General features: G+C 44.1%; 1 protein-coding gene across 2 annotated transcripts in view; it reads right to left on the bottom strand.

Moving 5' to 3' along the window:
- LOC106599824 (arf-GAP with GTPase, ANK repeat and PH domain-containing protein 3) overlaps positions 1 to 18,521 on the bottom strand; it is a 219,838-nt gene that overhangs the window by 114,153 nt on the left and 87,164 nt on the right. The window contains exon 1 of one of the 2 annotated variants that reach the window (XM_014191163.3): positions 11,922 to 14,803. The exons of the other annotated variant lie outside the window; for it this stretch is intronic. Within the exon in view, the coding sequence (XP_014046638.2) occupies positions 11,922 to 13,668 (1,747 nt within the window). The 5' untranslated portion in view covers positions 13,669 to 14,803. Of the gene's footprint in view, positions 1 to 11,921; positions 14,804 to 18,521 lie in introns of those variants that run through there. 2 annotated transcript variants of the gene reach the window in all.

Raw genomic sequence — 18,521 nt, 5'->3', positions numbered from 1 at the left:
TTAGAAGCAATAAGGTTGACTTAATACACTGACAATACTCCTGTATACAATAACAGGCCTCGTTGTTATGGTTATTTCACTTCAGTTCAAGATTGAGGAGTGCATCACCCGAGGTGGATTCAATCTGTGTTGCACAGAGTGGTTCTGAATAGCAGTCCTTGTGTTGCTAAGCCCTCTCCCTACCAGTTTGACTATCTTCTTGAACATGTTAGAACATGCTCTTCAAGGCCGATTTATACCCTACAGAGACGGACCATACGGAGCGTAGCGCGGCGTCGCAATGTCGTTTTTTCCTCAGAAAATGGGCGGCTCCTTGCAGTGCACTCCGACATTCAACGTACTCCCGTGCCAAATGAAAATGAAAATTGTAACTTGCTGTATCATTCCTTGCGAAGCCGTGGAGGCAGTGTTGTGTAGTAGGCAATGAAGCTCGCTTGGTTCCTTGAATCTATAGGCTGATTCTGTTTGTAAGCTTTTAAATGATATCAAAAAGTCAACCATTTATATTTTCCAGTGATGAAGACATGAATCTCATGGTATGGTGGATATGCAAAATGGGTCAACTTTGAGCACCTTTTATCTCCTGAATGTTTTGGCATTCAGGTCCAAAAAGTCACTTTCTGACCACTTCTACCATGGGCAAACATGTAAGGAAAGTTTTGTTTAAATCAAAAGGTTTTCTGTCAAAGTGATTTAATTCAAATGGATGTACCCTTGAGAATAATTTCCTGTATTCAAGTACCTATTTATTGGCATCTAAGAAGTGCACTTTGCCATAAACAAAATGTTTCATTATTTGAAAGCGGTTGTCCAATCCATAAGCAGTCGTGTAAATCGAGAATAAGGGCCTCTTACATGACAATTAAAACATTTGCAGGATGTAGGATCAATTGTTGAAGAACATTGATTTTGTGTTCTTCCAAGGCTAATCGAAGCCATTCCAAAACACCATTAGACTTCACTTGAACCCTTTTTTTCCAATTAAGAAAGTAAATCGTTTTTTTGTTCACTAGATTCTTCCTTGACAAATGTAGTTTTAGAAGCAATAAGGTTGACTTAATACACTGACAATACTCCTGTATACAATAACAGGCCTCGTTGTTATGGTTATTTCACTTCAGTTCAAGATTGAGGAGTGCATCACCCGAGGTGGATTCAATCTCTGTTGCACAGAGTGGTTCTGAATAGCAGTCCTTGTGTTGCTAAGCCCTCTCTCTCCCTACCAGTTTGACTATCTTCTTGTTAAGGCAATACATAGGCCATGGTGGCGAAGTAATTACAATATAGCAATTAAAAACTGGAATGGTAGATGTGCAGAAAATGAATGTGCAAGTAGAGATACTGGGGTGCAAAGGTGCAAGACTTGCGTTTAAGAGCAGTTGGAGGCCAAGGAAGGAGAGTTGTATGGCATTGAAGCTCGTCTGGAGGTTAGTTAACACAGTGTCCAAAGAGGGGCAGAATGGTGTTGAAGTATACAGAATGGTGTTGTCTGCGTAGAGGTGGATCAGAGAATCACCAGCAGCAAGAGCAACATCACTGATGTATACAGAGAAGAGAGTCGGTCAGAGAATTGAACCTTGTGGCACACCCATAGAGACTACCAGAGGTCCGGACAACAGGCCCTCTGATTTGACACACTGAACTCTATCAGAGAAGTAGTTGGTAAACCAGGCGAGGCAATCATTTGAGAAACCAAGGCTGTCGAGTCTGCCAATAAGAATGTGGTGATTGACAGAGTCGAAATGGTCGGTAATCTGTTTGTTAACTTGGCTTTCGAAGACCTTAGAAAGACAGGGTAGGATAGATATAGGTCTGTAGCAGTTTGGGTCTAGAGTGTCACCCCCTTTGAAGAGGGGGATGACCGCGGCAGCGTTCCAATCTTTGGGAATCTCAGACGATACGAAAGACAGGTTGAACAGGCTAGTAATAGGGGTTGCAACAATTTCGGCAGATCATTTTAGAAAGAGAGGGTCCAGATTGTCTAGCCCGGCTGATTTGTATGGGTCCAGATTTTGCAGCTCTTTCAGAACATCAGCTATCTGGATTTGGGTGAAGGAGAAATGGTGGGGGCTTTGGCGGGTTGCTGTGGAGGGTGCCAGGCAGTTGACCGGGGTAGGGGTAGCCAGGTGGAAAGCATGGCCAGCCGTAGAGAAATGCTTATTGAAATTCTCAATTATAGTGGATTTATCGGTGGTAACAGTGTTTCCTAGCCTCAGAGCAGTGGGCAGCTGGGAGGAAGTGCTCTTATTCTCCATGTCCCAGAACATTTTGGAGTTAGTACTACAGGATGCAAATTTCTGTTTGAAAAAGCTAGCCTTAGCTTTTCAAACTGCCTATTTGTTCCTAACTTTTCTGAAAAGTTGCATATCACGGGGGCTATTCGATGCTAATGCAGAACACCACAGGAGGTTTTTGTGCTGGTCAAGGGCAGACAGGTCTGGAGTGAACCAAGGACTATATCTATTCCTAGTTGTACATTTTTTGAGTGGCGCATGCTTATTTAAGATGGTGAGGAAGGCACTTTTAAAGAATAGCCAGGCATCCTCTACTGACGGAATGAGGTCAATGTCATTCCAGGATACCCCGGGCCAGGTCGATTTGAAAGGCCTGCTCGCAGAAGTGTTTTAGGGAGCGTTTGACAGTGTTGAGGGGTGGTCGTTTTTTAAAACAATAAACCAAACAACATTGTAGCCTTATTAGAACCCCCCCCAAAAAAGTATTTTACTGATTGACTACCTAAAAACAGCCATAAACCATGTACTTTTTCTTCCTGAGCATAAATGATGGCATTCTATTTTTAGCTGATATGGGTGTGAATACATTTAGCCATTTCATTGAAATTAGCTAACAGTGGTGATGTTTTAAACATGATTCTTCTTTGCACATGGGAATACAACAACAAGAAAATCTCTCTCTGCTATTGCCCCCTTGTGTATGTTGCTATTGGGGGGGTCTAGGATCACATGGACCAGCGAGGGTATCATGTTACAGAAGGTGCGTGTTGTTCCAAAAGAAATCGGAAAACATAAGGCTCTGCAGTTCTGAGTGAGGGAGTGTTTTTCACAAGTGGTAGAGAGCAGTTTAAATGAGGTTGCCACTCATTTTGTCAAGATTACTTAATTTTTTTAAAACGATATAGACAAGAGGACGAATAAAAAAAACACTGATTGTAGCTTTTTTACACAACTCTTCAGAAACCTGTTACAAGAGCACTCTGACTTGAAGAGCTTTGTTGTAAACCGCAACGGTAGATTCCACTTTTCTTGAATCTCTGAAAGAGAGGGGGCCAAACACACAAAAGAAGACACCGGAAATAGACAGGCTATCCAGTGGAATTAAGGGTCATCATACAAATGGGTCTCTATAGTGTTGTTGACCACTTAGAGAGTTAGGAGACCGGGGTGCCACACCAGAATGGAACCTTACGTTATTACTGACCATAACACCACCACTCATTTCTAAAATAACTTTAAAAGGCATGAAACACAGAGGGCAGAAGAACAGAGGAGAAATAGAAGACAAGTAGCAGTTATTCACTCAAAGCTTTACCTGTCTATCTTTTATAAAACCATGTGACGCATTGTTTGTGCTACACATGTTACATACTAGGCCGATATGCTGTGGCTATCCAGATTGTAACATACAGGGTGGCAAAAATAAAAATAAAAAAAAAAGGACCCCCTCGCTACCCAGAATGCCTGCGGAAACAGAACAGAACGAGCCCCAACGTCAGTGATGCACCCTCCAGAGGACACCGGAGCCCTTGTTTGTGTGAGATGGAAAACTGCAACCGCTTGTTTGTCGTGTTTTTTTTTTTACCTCACCGCTCATGTCCACTCTAATAAAAATTACTATTCAATCCCAGGGCAGTGAGGCACGATTAGTACCCCCCCTAATTGAGTTCTGAAAACAGAGGGAAGGAAAATGTGAGGAAAATACCACTCTGTTTGAGTGTGTGCGTGCGCGGGAGTTTTGTGTGTGTTGTGTGTTGTCAGTGGGGAATGAGAGGGGAGGACAACCATGAGGTCTAAACCTCCACGCCGCTCTGAGGCCAAGATATTTTTTCCCACCAGCTAGAAATTACAGAGTGTGAATTTAGCTTGGAATAAGTATTTTTACATCCTTCATTGGTAACCACATAGTGGGTTGTTACCCACTGCCATTGCCTCTGACTAGGCCTAGGGTATAATTACCCTGAGCAGCAGCTCCATTGTCATAATTGTTCCTGAATCATATCCCTATCTTGTAACTGTTATGGCTCTGCAGCCCAATTCACAAAGCTGTCGACTCAATTCTGCTACAGCTCTTATCTGTAGAGCTCTGCAAATCTCTGAACAGCAGAATGTAATTTCACTCTAAGGGGATAGGTAAGTGACAAACAGAATCACTAGTGATGCAGACAGAGCGCTGGATGAGGTGGATGCTTGCCGACCTATCTATCCCATTGTGGAGGGCTATAGCAAAGCTGACTTAAGGGTCTCATCTAAGCTTTCTGTTGCTGAAGGCTTGGTATCAACCATTTCCTCTGAGCTAAATTGGACACCGGTGTTGATATGAATTCTCATTTAACCCGAGGTAAACAAATTGGATTTTTGAGAGATCTTTTGTTCCTTGGGTTCAGTCTTAGCTGACTCGATTTAGTAGAATATGTAGTAATGAAAGTTAAATTGACATATAAGCTAACATTTTCTGTAACCCCAACCCCACGTTAACAACATACCATAAACATGGTTCTGCACAAAGGAGGGTTGTCCAACTCTCAATCAAATCAAAGTTTATTTGTCACGTGCGCCGAATACAACAAGTGTAGACCTTACAGTGTAATGCTTACTTACAGGCCCTAACCAACAGAGCAAATGTAAGTAAAAAATAGGTATTAGGTGAACAATAGACAAGAAATAAAAAACAATAGTAAAAAGACAGTGAAAAATAACAGTAGCTAGGCTATATACAGTAGCTAGGCTATATGCAGTAGCGAGGCTATATGCTGTAGCGAGGCTATATGCTGTAGCGAGGCTATATGCTGTAGCGAGGCTATATGCTGTAGCGAGGCTATATGCTGTAGCGAGGCTATATGCAGTAGCGAGGCTATATGCAGTGGCGAGGCTATATGCAGTAGCGAGGCTATATACAGTAGCGAGGCTACATACAGACACCGGTTAGTCGGGCTGATTGAGGTAGTATGTACATGTAGATATGGTTAAAGTGACTATGCATATATGATAAACAGAGAGTAGCAGTAGCGTAAAAGAGGGGTTGGCGGGTGGTGGGACACAATGCAGATAGTCCGGGTAGCCAATGTGCGGGGGCACCACTTCATCGGGCTAATTGAGGTAGTATGTACATGAATGTATAGTTAAAGTGACTATGCATAATAGTCCGGGTAGCCATTTGATTACCTGTTCAATGCAAATAGCCTCAGGAACTCAACTTTGACCTGTGTACTGATACAGAAAGGCGTTCTTTAAACCCAGCCTTTATCTCTATTGTGCAATTCTGTCATCACCATAACATTAAAGTGGCAATCAGCAGTTGAAAAAAATAAGAAAGCATATTCACCGCCCCTGTTTTGATAAAATGGTGAGGGATGGGGCTGGAGAAATGTAACCACTCTCAAATTCATAGACAGGGCTATGGATGCAAGAACTGACTATCCATGATAAAAACAAGTATAGTTTTTGTTTACATTTACCTTGTTTACAAACATTGGAGTAAGTTTCTATTTTTTTTTATATATATTTTAATATTTTATACAAGTTTATATTTTGGGTTCTGACAGGGTACAACAGTGGAACTATGCTCCTGAGCCATTTATAAATTATATTCTTCAGGAATCAATGGGTACATATCATTCATCTTATAAGTGCAAAAAATGGATGTAGCAACTTCAGATTGGCCCTTTAAACACCCCTAACACATCATTTGGGAGGTTCTCTCAGACTCCAGCATGTCAATGGGTTTTGATAACTTGATTCTGAGAAGCTATTTCCCCTGAGAGGTGAGTTGCAGCAGCATAGTTTGAGTCTCAAGCAGTCCTGGGGAGCAGAAAAATGTAGCTGGGGATCTGTGTGGCAGCAGACGCTCAAATAAGGAGTCATATTCAAGTATTAACGGGAGCCTCCATATCCCATCTCCTTCTCGACTGTCTCTGACTAACTCATTCAAAACCCCCTCCCCCTCCCTCCACTCCTCTCCCAGCAGGTGGGTTTGCATTATCACACTGTCAGTGCTGTTTTGCTTGGGAGTGACACATTCTGTTTGTCATAATGGTAAACCTAATCAGTAGTGAGGAGCTTGGCTCAAAAAAAGGTCTGCTGAGGGAATTCAATAAATCAGATACATCTTTCACACAACTCTGACAGAGAGTCTTCAGAGGTCAGATTCAAACTCAAGAATAGTAGAAAGACAACATTTAGGGAAACAGAAATGCTGTGGGCCATGATTCACAATGGCTGAACATTTTTTAAGAACAGAGACATCACTCCAGATTTAAGTTGACATTTTTCATATTTGCAGGTCCCCAGGACATCAGGAGACAAACCTAAAAACATCCACAATGAGTGCCCAGAGTTGGGATTGAACCAATGATACAGTGCATTCGGTAAGTATTCAAACACTTTGACTTTTTCAAAATTTTCTAACGTTACAGCCTTATTCTAAAATGGATTAAATAGTTTTTTTCCCTCATCAATCTACAAACAATACCCCATAATGACAAAGCGAAAACAGGTTTTTAGACTTTTTTTGCACATTTATTAAACATATAAAACAGATGTATTTACATAAGTATTCAGAACCTTTGCTATGAGACTCAAAATTGAGTTCAGGTGCATCCTGTTTCCATTGATCATCCTTGAGGTGTTTCTACAACTTGATTGGAGTCCACCTGTGGTAAATTCAATTGATTGGACATGATTTGGAAAGGCACACACTTGCCTATATAAGGTCCCACAGTTGACAGAGCATGTCAGAGCAAAAACCAAGACATGAGGTCGAAGGAATTGTCCATTGAGCACCGAGACAGGATTGAGTCGAGGCAAAGATCTAGGGAAGGGCACCAAAAAAGTTCTGCAGCATTGAAGGTCACCAAGAATACACTGGCCTCCATCAAAAGATGAATGGAGCAAAGTACTGAGAGATCCTTGATGAAAACCTGCTCCAGAGCGCTCAGGACTTCAGACTGGGGCGAAGGTTCACCTTCCAACAGGACAACGACCCTAAGCACACAGCCTAGAAAACGCAGGAGTGGCTTCGGGACAAGTCTCCGAATGTCCTTGAGTGGCCCAGCCAGAGCCCGATCGAACATCTCTGGAGACCTAAAAATAGCTGTGCAGCAACGCCCCCCCCATCTAACCTGACAGAGCTTGAGAGAATCTGCAGAGAAGAATGGGATAAACTCCCCAAATACAAGTCTGATAAGCTTGTAGTGTCATACCCAAGAAGACTCGAGGCTGTAATCACTGCCAAAGGTGCTTCAACAAAGTACAGAGTAAAGGGTCTGAATACTTATGTAAATGTGATCTGTTTTTTACATTTTTATTACATTTGCAAAAATTTCTAAAAACCTGTATTTGCTTTGACATTATGGTGTATTGTGTGTAAATTGATGAGGGGAAAAAAGAATTGAATCCATTTTAGAATAAGGCTGTAGCGTAACAAAAATGTGGAAAAAGTCAATGGGTCTGAATACTTTCTGAATGCACTGTACATATAAACCCTGGATTTCTGTTGCTATGTATTGGTCAGTGAGAGGCTTTGAAGCCACCGGTCGGCCATGTTGGCACACCCCAGAAGGAGCAGTCTTACATAGATATTAATGGGATTCTACAGTATTTCAAATAAATGTTTCATGGACCAAATGTACATTTATACTGATCAAAAATATAAATGCAACATGCAACAATTTCAAAGATTTTACTGTTACAGTTCATATATAAGGCAATCAGTCAATTGAAAAAAATGTGTTAAACCCTAATCTATGGATTTCACATGACTGGGCAGGGGTGCAGCCATGGGTGGGAGCCAGGCCCAGCCAATTAAAATGTGTTTTTCCCCACAAAAGGGCTTCATTACAAACAAAATACTCCTCAGCAGCCCCCAACCCCCTCAGACAATCCCACAGGTGAAGAAGCGGAGGTCCTAGGCTGGAGTGGTTATACGTGGTCTGCGGTTGTAAGGCAGGTTGGATGTACTGCCAAATTCTCTAAAACAACGTTGGAGGCGGCTTGTGGTAGAGAAATGAACATTAAATTCTCTAGCAACAGCTCTGGTGGACATTCCTGCAGTCAGCATGCCAATTGCACGCTCCGTAAAAACTTGCTACATCTGTGGCATTGTGTTGTGTGACAAAACTGCTAATTTTAAAGTGGTCTTTAATTGTCCCCAGCACAAGGTGCACCTGTGTAATGATCATGCTGTTTCATCAGCTTCTTGATATGCCACACCTGCCAGGAGGTGGATGGATTATCTTGGCAAAGGAGAAATGCTCACTAACAGGCATGTAAACAAATTTGTGCGCAACACTTGAGAGAAATAAGCTTTTTGTACACAAAGAACATTTCTGTTTTATTTCAGCTCATGAAACATGGGACCAACACTTTACATATTTCTGTTCAGTGTATTTAGTTTTTTTTTATATATGTGAGTTAACATTTCCATGTTAACTCACATAATATAATTTAAAAGTATGCATTAAGGTGTCTGTAATAGAACAAATGTAGCAAAAACAAATCTAGACATGAATAAATGCATTTCTATAGCTTCCAAAATAGTTTTTACAAAGGTGGGGGAGTGCCAAGATGGAGGTGCTGTACCTTCAAAACAGCACCTCCTGTCTGTCGTCTAGTGTATATATGAATCATTGGATTGAACTCGCAGTATATGGAGCAGGAGCTGGCTGATTAGACCACTGCGCCATCTGTCCACAATGAGTTAGAAAGGCCAATCTTAATTAATGGCTAAACTTAACCGTGGAGTTGTTTTCTGTTTTAACCCTATTCCAAACCTGCAATAGAAAAACTTTTCATGAATGAACTTCAGTTCTTCTGTGGGACTAAAAATAATAAATGCCAGGGCATTCTTAAACGCTCCACAAACAATTTAATGGATCTCTTAAAAGAGAGCAGTCATGAGATGAACGAATAGAGACTGCACATTGACACACAGGAGACTTTCGACAAATCTCAATGAGTCATGTCAATTCTAGGCAAGATAAATGTACCACAGTGAACATTTTGCCAGCCTGACTAGACCTAAAAAACAATGACGCGTACGGCATGTCAGATAGTCTAGTCTAACGCACATTGTGTTTGATGGAGCAGGCCTGGGTTCAAGTACTATTTGAAATCTTCCAAATGCGTTAATCGTTTGTTTGAGTCTGCCTGGAGTGTCAGGTAGATCATTCCATTGGTTCAATTGCTGCAGGCACATCCTATTTGAACTCAGGTCTATGATGGAGTGCAGTGTTGACTGACTTATGACTTCATTACACACCACCCCTCCTTCTGAGTGGGGACAGGGGCCTCAATACCTCAGCCACGGTGTGGGGTTACACCACCAAAGGGAAAAAGGCATCCTGGAAAACAGCTCATCAATAGCCAGAGAAATGATATTGTAATGCCGACTAATGTGGCTATTGCAGTTGTGTGTGTGTATGTGTGCTAACTAAGGACTGGACTTCAGAGCTCTTAGGATACATTTTGCAGCCATGCAGGTAAGGTTGTCAAACACTTAGGCAGGCAGAGACAGGCAGTTAGGCCCGCCCTTGGCATTGAACACTAGCTTGTAGTCAGTGTGATCGACACACCTACATTCCTACTGCCTGACCGACTGCCCTCTCCAAGTTCGACTACACTACATAGACAGTCACAGATATCACTAAATGTGCACTTAACACTACTACAAAGACTGGAGACCTTGGTAAAAAATCTTACAGGGAAAACAAAGAAAATTGCAAATCATGACATGTACCTGTGCACCCTTATTAAGAGCCAAGGATCAGAAGGGAACAAACCTTTGCTAAAGCTTATCAATCCAAAGTACTTCTAACGTTTTCAGGCTTGGTAAGTGTTTTTTTTCACAGAGAAAGTGTGCATAACAAACTAAGACATGCTTCCCTACAAGTTTTTGTTTTCAATCTGAACTTCACCAAATTTGAATAAACCTTTCAAACCTTCATCCTTCACTTGTAGATTACGGAGGTTTGAGTGGCGGATTTTGCCTAATTATGTAAATATGATGTAACACTAGAACGTGTGTTGCGTCATGCGACGCATTTGGAGCAAACCTGTCAGATACAGGTTTTCAAGTTCAACATTGTGCAACATGTCATCTGCTAATGCCTTTATGAAAAGAGCAATGCTTAATTCAGATTTTAACTAAACTGCAAGGGATATACAGCAAACAGTCTTTTCAACACATGGACAAATCGCTATAGCTCATTGTTGCATTTCTCATTCAACTTCGATGAGTAACTTCTCAAATGCACACTGGATCCCACACTGTCAACGCTAAAAGAGCAGCACTAAGAGACTGAAAAGATTTGGCATGGGTCCCCAGATCCTCAAAAAGTTATACAGCTGCACCATCGAGAGCATATTGACCGCCTGGTATCACAACTGCTCAGCATCGGACCGTAAGACGCTACAGAGGGTAGTGTGTACAGCCCAGTACATCACTGGGGCCAAGCTTCCTGACATCCAGGACCTATATACCAGGCGGTGTCAGAGGAAGGCCCAAAAAATTGTCAAAGACTCCAGTCACCCAAGTCATAGACTGTAATCTCTCCTGCGGCACGGCAAGCGGTACCGGATCGCCAAGTCTAGGTCCAAAAGGCTCCTTAACAGCTTCTACCCCCAAGCCATAAGATTCTGAACAATTCATCAAATGGCCACCCGGACAATTTATATTGACTATTTACACTGCTGCTACTCGCTGTTACCTATCTATGCATAGTCACTTCACAAATTACCTCGACTAACCTGTACCCCCGCACATTGATTTCGGTATCGGTACCCCCTGTATATAGCCTCGTTATTGTTATGTAATTTTCTTGTGTTACTTTTTGATTTTATTACATTTCTTTAGTTTATTTAGATTTTTTTTTTTTTACTCCATTTCTTGAACTGCATTGGTTAAGGGCTTGTAAGTAAGCATTTCACCGTAAGGTCTACACCTGTTGTATTTGGCACATGTGACAAATAAAACTTGATTTGATTTGGGCTAGCTAAACACAGTGCTTAAAATGTCGCTCTCTCAGTTCCCCATCATTACAGTGTGTAAGCCCTCTTAATTTAGCCCTGGTTGGCTGCCAAAAGCATCTCAATGGCACGTCACCACCGTTGACCATTTTAATGCCTCCTGCTTTTAGCTGTGTCCCTACGAGGCCAGCGGCATTAGCTAGGGCATGCATTACCAACCACACTGGCTTGGTCTCTGGGAAAGCAGACTGTATAGTACTGTACCAACCACCCATACTGTTACTAATCAAACAGCTAATGTTAACTTAAAGCATCATAAACGGACAAGCCAAACTCATATGACAGAACAGGCAGAAGTAATCCAAATGACATGCACACACTCTATGATGCAAAAAGTTTTCAGTGATTACTAAGCAAATAAGAACACAACTGCATTTGAAACGGAATGCACGGGGGGAAAAGTAAATGAACAAAACACAAAAGCTAAAAGAGGAATGGTTTCTAACCTCTGGGGCCCGAAGCCTTGAAATGCCACCTCAACCTAAAGTTTCCCTTCCATGTGTTTTCAATTTGCCCTTTTTCCTAAGCGCAGCATACCCCTGTTCTTGTTGAACTATAAAAGGGAACTTTTTCACAGAGTGGTTGAGGGGGGGGGGGGCCTGTACAGAACCCGGGGCAATAAGTGCTGGAGAATATATTCATCAATCTTACAGGGAATCTTACCTTGACCTTTGCTGCAGTCGATGCCTGCCAGAGTCTCTATGGAAACTAACTGAGGCTTCTTATTCCCAGCCAGGGGATATTTGCCAGTCTGAGTCTCTTTGCTCGGGGGTTGGGGCTGGAGTTTACATTTACCGTTGGGCGGTTGTTGCTGCTCCTTCCTCCTAAAGCGGCTGGCTATGAGCTGCCACACGCTGGGCTCCTCATGGGCTGGTTTAGTGGAGGACGACAGTCTGGCTGGGTAGAGGGGCACCTCCATCACCTTGACCTTGCCCTGGCTGTGGTACTGAATGTTCTGCATCCCTCCATCATTGTCTCTCTCGTAAGGGGGTGGCAGGGACCTCCCGGTGAGGTAGGAGAAGGGCCGCGAGGGGAGAGATGGCTCTTGCCCGATACTTTTAGTGCGTGAGCGTTCCTCTGGTGTCACTTCGGATATTTCCACTCTCCCCCGCGGCCGGTTCCTCCTGATCCGCAAACTGAGACTCCGGCGTAAGGAGCTCAGGGTCTTCTTGGGGACGTCCAGCCTGTTGGCGGGCTTGGAGCCTGGGGCTCGGGCTCCCTCCTTATCCTTATCCTTCTCCTTGTCCTGGGATGGTCGGCCAAAGAGCCTCCAGCGGCCGAACAGACCTCCCCCCTGGCTTCCCCTATGGCTGTCCAGCTCGTCCTGAGACCCAGAGGCCTTCTTCCTCAACTCCAACATTGTCATACTGACTGGTCTCTGTTTCCAGGTCTGCTGCCGGACCCTAGAGACCACCTTCTCCTCAGCCACTGTCCGCTGAGGGAGCACCCCTGGCTTGAGGCCGTCTACCGCCCGCAGCTCTGCCTTCCTGGTCCAACACTGCTGGGGGGGACCGTCCAGAGATCCTGTAGCCACCCTTCTGAAGCTCTGCTGGGAGTGGGACCTGTGGGACCCGGGCTGCAACAGGGCAGGGTTGAGGTTGGGGCCTCCCAGCATGCACACACTCCTGGGCCTCCTGGGTTTGTCTGTTCTGTCCTGGTCACTTACCGAGCCTCGTTGCTGCCCGGCTGGGGCTCCATACATACTCACCACCCTCCTGCTGTCTGGCGCAGCACTGTCCTGGGATGGCTTCCTGCGGAGCACAGCCCGGGGTAGACGGCCACCACCAGCCAGAACACCACCATTATGCCCAGGGGGAGACCCTTCGTACTGGGGAGAAATGTCCTGTCCCTGGGTCTCTACCTGGGTCTTCTGTTGCTCTGGAGCTGCTGTGCCTGTATCTACCTCTACTCCTACCGCTGTAGTCTCCCAGTCTGACTGAGAAGGTTGGGCTGCTGCTGGAGCTGCTGAGTTATTGGAGGGCTGTTGCAGTTGGAGAAACCGGTCTGTTGTCATTTCCCAACCATCCTCCTTCTCTCCCTCCTCCTCCTCCTCCTCCTGCACTGCATCCTCCCTCCTCCTCTCCACTCTGCCTGTGTGGCTCATGGAGGGCCACCTGCCAAGATCCTGCCGTGTCCTGCCCAGGCTGAAGCGTCCCTCCTCCCCCTGCAGCGCCTGCTGTCGTGCCCTAGTGCTCCCGGCTGCAGGATGACTTTGCTCCAGTGCGGCATATCGGGCGGCCTGGCCTGCCACCACCCTCGAACCCACCTCCTCACGGCCCAGAGTTCCATTCAGGATGACAGAAATGTGGTCCACCGTGGTCTTACCTCCTCCTGACTGGTGGGCTGTTACAGCTTTACTTGTGGCCCCGGGGATAGTCCGCTCCGTTGCCTGACTGCTCAGTAGTAGCATGGCACGGCCCTGCACTCCCCCACACACACAGGCATGCACAATCTAGCCCAATTGAAACACACACGCATGTGCACACATATGCACGCACACACACACACACACACACACACACACACACACACACACACACACACACACACACACACACACACACACACACACACACACACACACACACACACACACACTCCTCTCCCCGGTGTGGTGGTGTTTACGGTTGCTCTCCGAGTCCCTCACTTCCAGGCTGCATTCCAACCCCAGGCATAATCTTTAACCTTTGACATGAAAAAAAAAGTCAAAACAAGCCTGAGCAAAGCTTCTGTGCCACCTGCATAACCCTAGAGCCTTATACTCAGCATTCAGCAGCAGCACTGCAACAGGCTGCAGGACGGTGGGTCGCTGGCTGCACTCTCTCCTCATTTCTACTTTGTTCTACTTCTACCTGTCCGACGTGAGAGTGAGCAACAGCTAAAACAACCGTTCCAGTGTTTGCTTTGGAACAACCAAATGCATGTTGGTCATACCTGCGAGGCCTTGAGCAAAATTTTAAAAACTGAGACATCCCCTCCTTCTTGGCGAGTTATGAGCAATCCTTTTTCTGGCGACCGGTGCAGACAAAACTGTTCATCTCTGAGCCCTTGCCTGCCGTACATAGCTTGAGGGAGTATGTCTGTTTGAACTTTCCAGCAGCCTCCCTACCCGCCGGGACAGTTGGAAAACAAGGACCGGATTCAAACGGGGTCGTCGCTCGGCATTAAAGCACACTAACTCCCTGAGCCGAGTTTCCCCTCGGGATCTCTAGAGGCATTTCAGTCCCCACAGAGTAAAATGGACGACGGTGAACAGTAAGAACAGGTTCCAGGGAAGAGGGAGCTTAGCATCCGCTGCTGCTGCAGTCAACAAAGACAGGATCCCCAAAACAAACTGCTATGAAAGAGAACTCTGTGTCTCCAGGGCCTCTCTCGGCCTCCCTCCCTCTCTGCCTCTCTCTACCTTCCCCAGTCTCCCTTTCGCTCTCTCTCTCCCAGTCTCCCTTTCCATCAAGTTCTCTACAACCAAACAAACGGGGAGAGGGGACACAAAAAAGGCAGAGATTTTCCCATGGCTCACAAGAGAAGGAAGAGAAACAGGGAGTGGAAGTACCAGTGAATTCCTGGCACACAACTTCCATATAGCCAGGTTTTAGATGTTACTTAAAGCACTGCTAATCCTAGGGTCCGCCAAAAGCAGACCACATGGGTTGCACACAGGTGGGTCGGATAGCTTTAAAGGGCAAGACTGGAAAAAAATGTTCTGTAGTTCTCACTGAAAAAACAAACTAGGAAAGCTCAAGGCAGAGTAGCCTAATTGTGTGAAAGTAAGATTAATCGCAGTCACCTAACCTGACAGCACTAAACGTAGATACATTTTATGGCAGGGGGCATTTTATTTTTTACAGTTTTGTTAATTACTGAAAGACTTTGTTTTCATAGAAAAGTCATCACTAACTAACTAATAATAATCACAAATCTGGTTTTGGGACCATCTCTGACGAAGTAAATTAACCTTTTGAGCGGAACAATTAATAGCTCATAAGTCATTGTTAGGAACAGATTGGTTGCAATAAACTTGTTTTTTTTTAAATGTCATTTCACTGATTAATTTGACACATTCCAGCACTACATTCTGCTTTGGCAGAGCTTTGGTGTTCAATTAGGCTTGGTCAATCAAATGGGAACCAGTCAATAACGGCACAGCACAAATTCCGTGGGACACTGAGGCAATTGATGGTGCAGTCAAAAGCAGTGCACTATGTGGTTACAGAGATAAACATACCGTTGAGGGCCACTAGAAAATAGCCTCGCTTTAGATGAAACCCCTTATATGTAGGCTATAACTGCAAACTGAGGTACCTGATTTAGGAACACACCTTGAACATTCTTCTAAAAATCCATACATGGCACCAAAAAACGGATCAATATATTATGGTAACTCTTTAGTTGCTTTTATACCTTTGTAGTTACATTGCAATTATACTAGTAACAACATTATATGAACATGTCGTTACAAAATACTATAGTAATTAGTCCTCAGAGCACATGTAGAGAACCAGGGTTGTATGAGGCCATGATTCTGACAGGACATCTGTACAGATTATATCTGACTGACTGACTGATGCAAAACAGCACCCAGACATCATGTGTCAACTGAATCACACAAAGGAAAACAACCAACTGTTCTCTATACAGAAAAACACAAGGCCTTCGAAAGATTCAGACACGTTCTCAAACGGTTGCACTACTGTATTCAAAATAGTAATAGCCTCATTTTCCAAAAGGTGACTTTAAACCTAACATGGAAACTCTATTTCTCCATCTAGGTGTTAGCAAGTGTTGTTTTTGCATAACACGTGTAGATGCTGAGTATGAGAATGAGTGTGGTAGAAGTAGTGGATGTTCTCACACTCATACAGTACAATGGTCACTGTCATCTCATACACTGTCATGCCATTGTCTAGTACAGTTTATTGTTATTTGGTGAAAGCCCCCTTCAAGACCTCCCAAGCATATTTCCAGGAAGTCTGGGTTGTGGATACTGTCTTTCAGACAGGCTTCTCAAATACGAAACAAGCCAAAGTTTTCTGATTTGGCAAAAATATCCTCACAAAAGCACAAGGTAAATGTTTAAAAAATGGTCAGAAACAAATTAAATGAAAACACTGCTCAAATAATAGCTAGCAAATAGATTCATACTCCAGATAAGAACTGCTTTGAGAGCTTGCTGCTTCAACTCAGCTGTTAGTCATAACGATCTGCTGACCTGCTGCTGCGCAGTGTGTAGTGTACAGGTTTCTGTTACCTGTGTCCAGGTAGGCAGGGTTGGAAATAACTTGAGTCTCATTAGCCAGTAGACAGTCCTCTTCACTCCAGTGGATGTGGTGGTGCCTGTTCCGTCTACGGCCCCCAAAACACAGCATCATTGTCCCAGACTTTCAAGGGGCACAACTTAACTTACTTGTCTTACTCCTTCAGCTCCTAGTGGAGCAAAGGGCCCACAAGCCACAACCTAGCCATACAAATCCACCTTCCAACCCTCACGCTTCAAAATGACTGACAACCCAGCTCATATTTTCCATCATCATCTTGTTTCTTTTTCCTATTTTCTTTAATATTCTCTCTCTTTCCTCTCAGGTTTGTATTTCAACTTCCACTGGAGACAAACTCTAGATCCAAAAGATAGTAATTGCCCTGGTCCTGTGTATGATATAGTCGCAGGAGACTTCGTGGCAGACAGCCCTGAAGTGTTGTGGCTGTGCTGAGTTGTATCCTAACACACTGACCTGGTCAGGAAGACAACAACCATGCATCAGGTGATGGAACTCGGATCCGTTTCCTCCTCCTGGTAATCCGCTGAGCTGAGGAGGAGGGGTCTATAGGGCCTATACCTAAAACAACACTCTGATTGGATTATTAGGCTAATCCTTTGCCCCATGGCCAGAATGGACATCCATTAAGCTCTGGTCAGCCATAGGATCTCTCAGTCTTAGTTCATTCCCTCCGGGCTGTGGTAACAGAGGAAAAGCTGTGTTGTGTGTTTCTCTCTCTCGCTTTGTAGACAGAGCGCTGCTACACACATCCTGTAACTCTTGATTGACTGGCCATGTCTGGGGGTTTTCAATGAGAGTCAGTGTGTGTGTGTGTGTGTGTGTGTGTGTGTGTGTGTGTGTGTGTGTGTGTGTGTGTGTGTGTGTGTGTGTGTGTGTGTGTGTGTGTGTGTGTGTGTGTGTGTGTGTGTGTGTGTGTGTGTGTGTTAATGTCTGTGTTCTCATGTGTCCTAGTCACTAACCACGTTTCCATCCAACAATTTCAAGCGGATGAATTACCTGGACGCATGAAACAAAAGTAATGACCGGGCTGATGGAAACATGAAATGCCGGTACAATTTTATAAACGCCAACAAACATTTTGTTCGACATGGTGGGATATTTTTGTGTTGGTAAAATGTATTATGCAGGTAATGGAGGTGGAAGTGCCTTTATGTGCAAATATTGATATAATAACCATCATATCGAAGTAAACTTGGAGTCAAACAATGATACGTTGTGTGGTCCTCCCACTACGACTCGGGAAAGCATGTCGTTTATTAGGCTACAGATGAAATACATTATGAACTTCACAGGGTGGTGAATCTGCAAGGCTTGATGCTCTTTTCCAATAAATATCGAAGGTCTTAATCTGGTGACGTGATGATCGATGCTTGGCTGCCGCTTGACAAATACTAATTACATCACTGTTCTCCATAATAATCTCAAAATGTAGGTAGCCTACCTGCACTGTAGCTGAGAGCTGTTGGTTAAAGTGCCAAGACCAGAGTGGGCACATTTGCTATATATAACCCAACATTTTTTTGATAAAACTATCATTAGAGTTGAAAATGTGATGGAAACCCATTTAACTTGTATTTTTCTTTCGGGTACATGGGAATTTAGTGGCAGAAGTTATTTTTATGTGCACTACATCATCACGAACAGACTTTTATCCGCAAAAAGTCTGTTTGATGGAAACACATCTCTGGTGGAAAATATGCATATTGTTTATGCAGATTTTTGAATATTGGCATGAAAATCTATTGTAAATTGGATGGAAACCTAGCTATTATGATGTCTACAGTGTATAATAGCTCAGGCACACCGGTAGGACTGTCAAACGTTTGCCTGCCGACAGAACTAAACACCTCTAAACAGAGTGTTGGCAGTCAATCTCAGTGTTCACGCAGCAAAGACCATGATGTCGTCAGCCACTCAGCCTTGTTAAAATATTCCATACCAGAAGGTGGCAGTAGCGTAGTTTGGCAAAGGAAGTCCGTGTGTGTTG

This window comes from Salmo salar, chromosome 03, assembly GCF_965601325.2.
Source record: "Salmo salar chromosome 03, fSalSal1, whole genome shotgun sequence".
NCBI classification, from domain to species: Eukaryota; Metazoa; Chordata; class Actinopteri; order Salmoniformes; family Salmonidae; genus Salmo; species Salmo salar.
The sequence above is the reverse complement of the archived record's forward strand: the minus strand, read 5'-3'. Positions and strand labels throughout refer to the sequence as shown.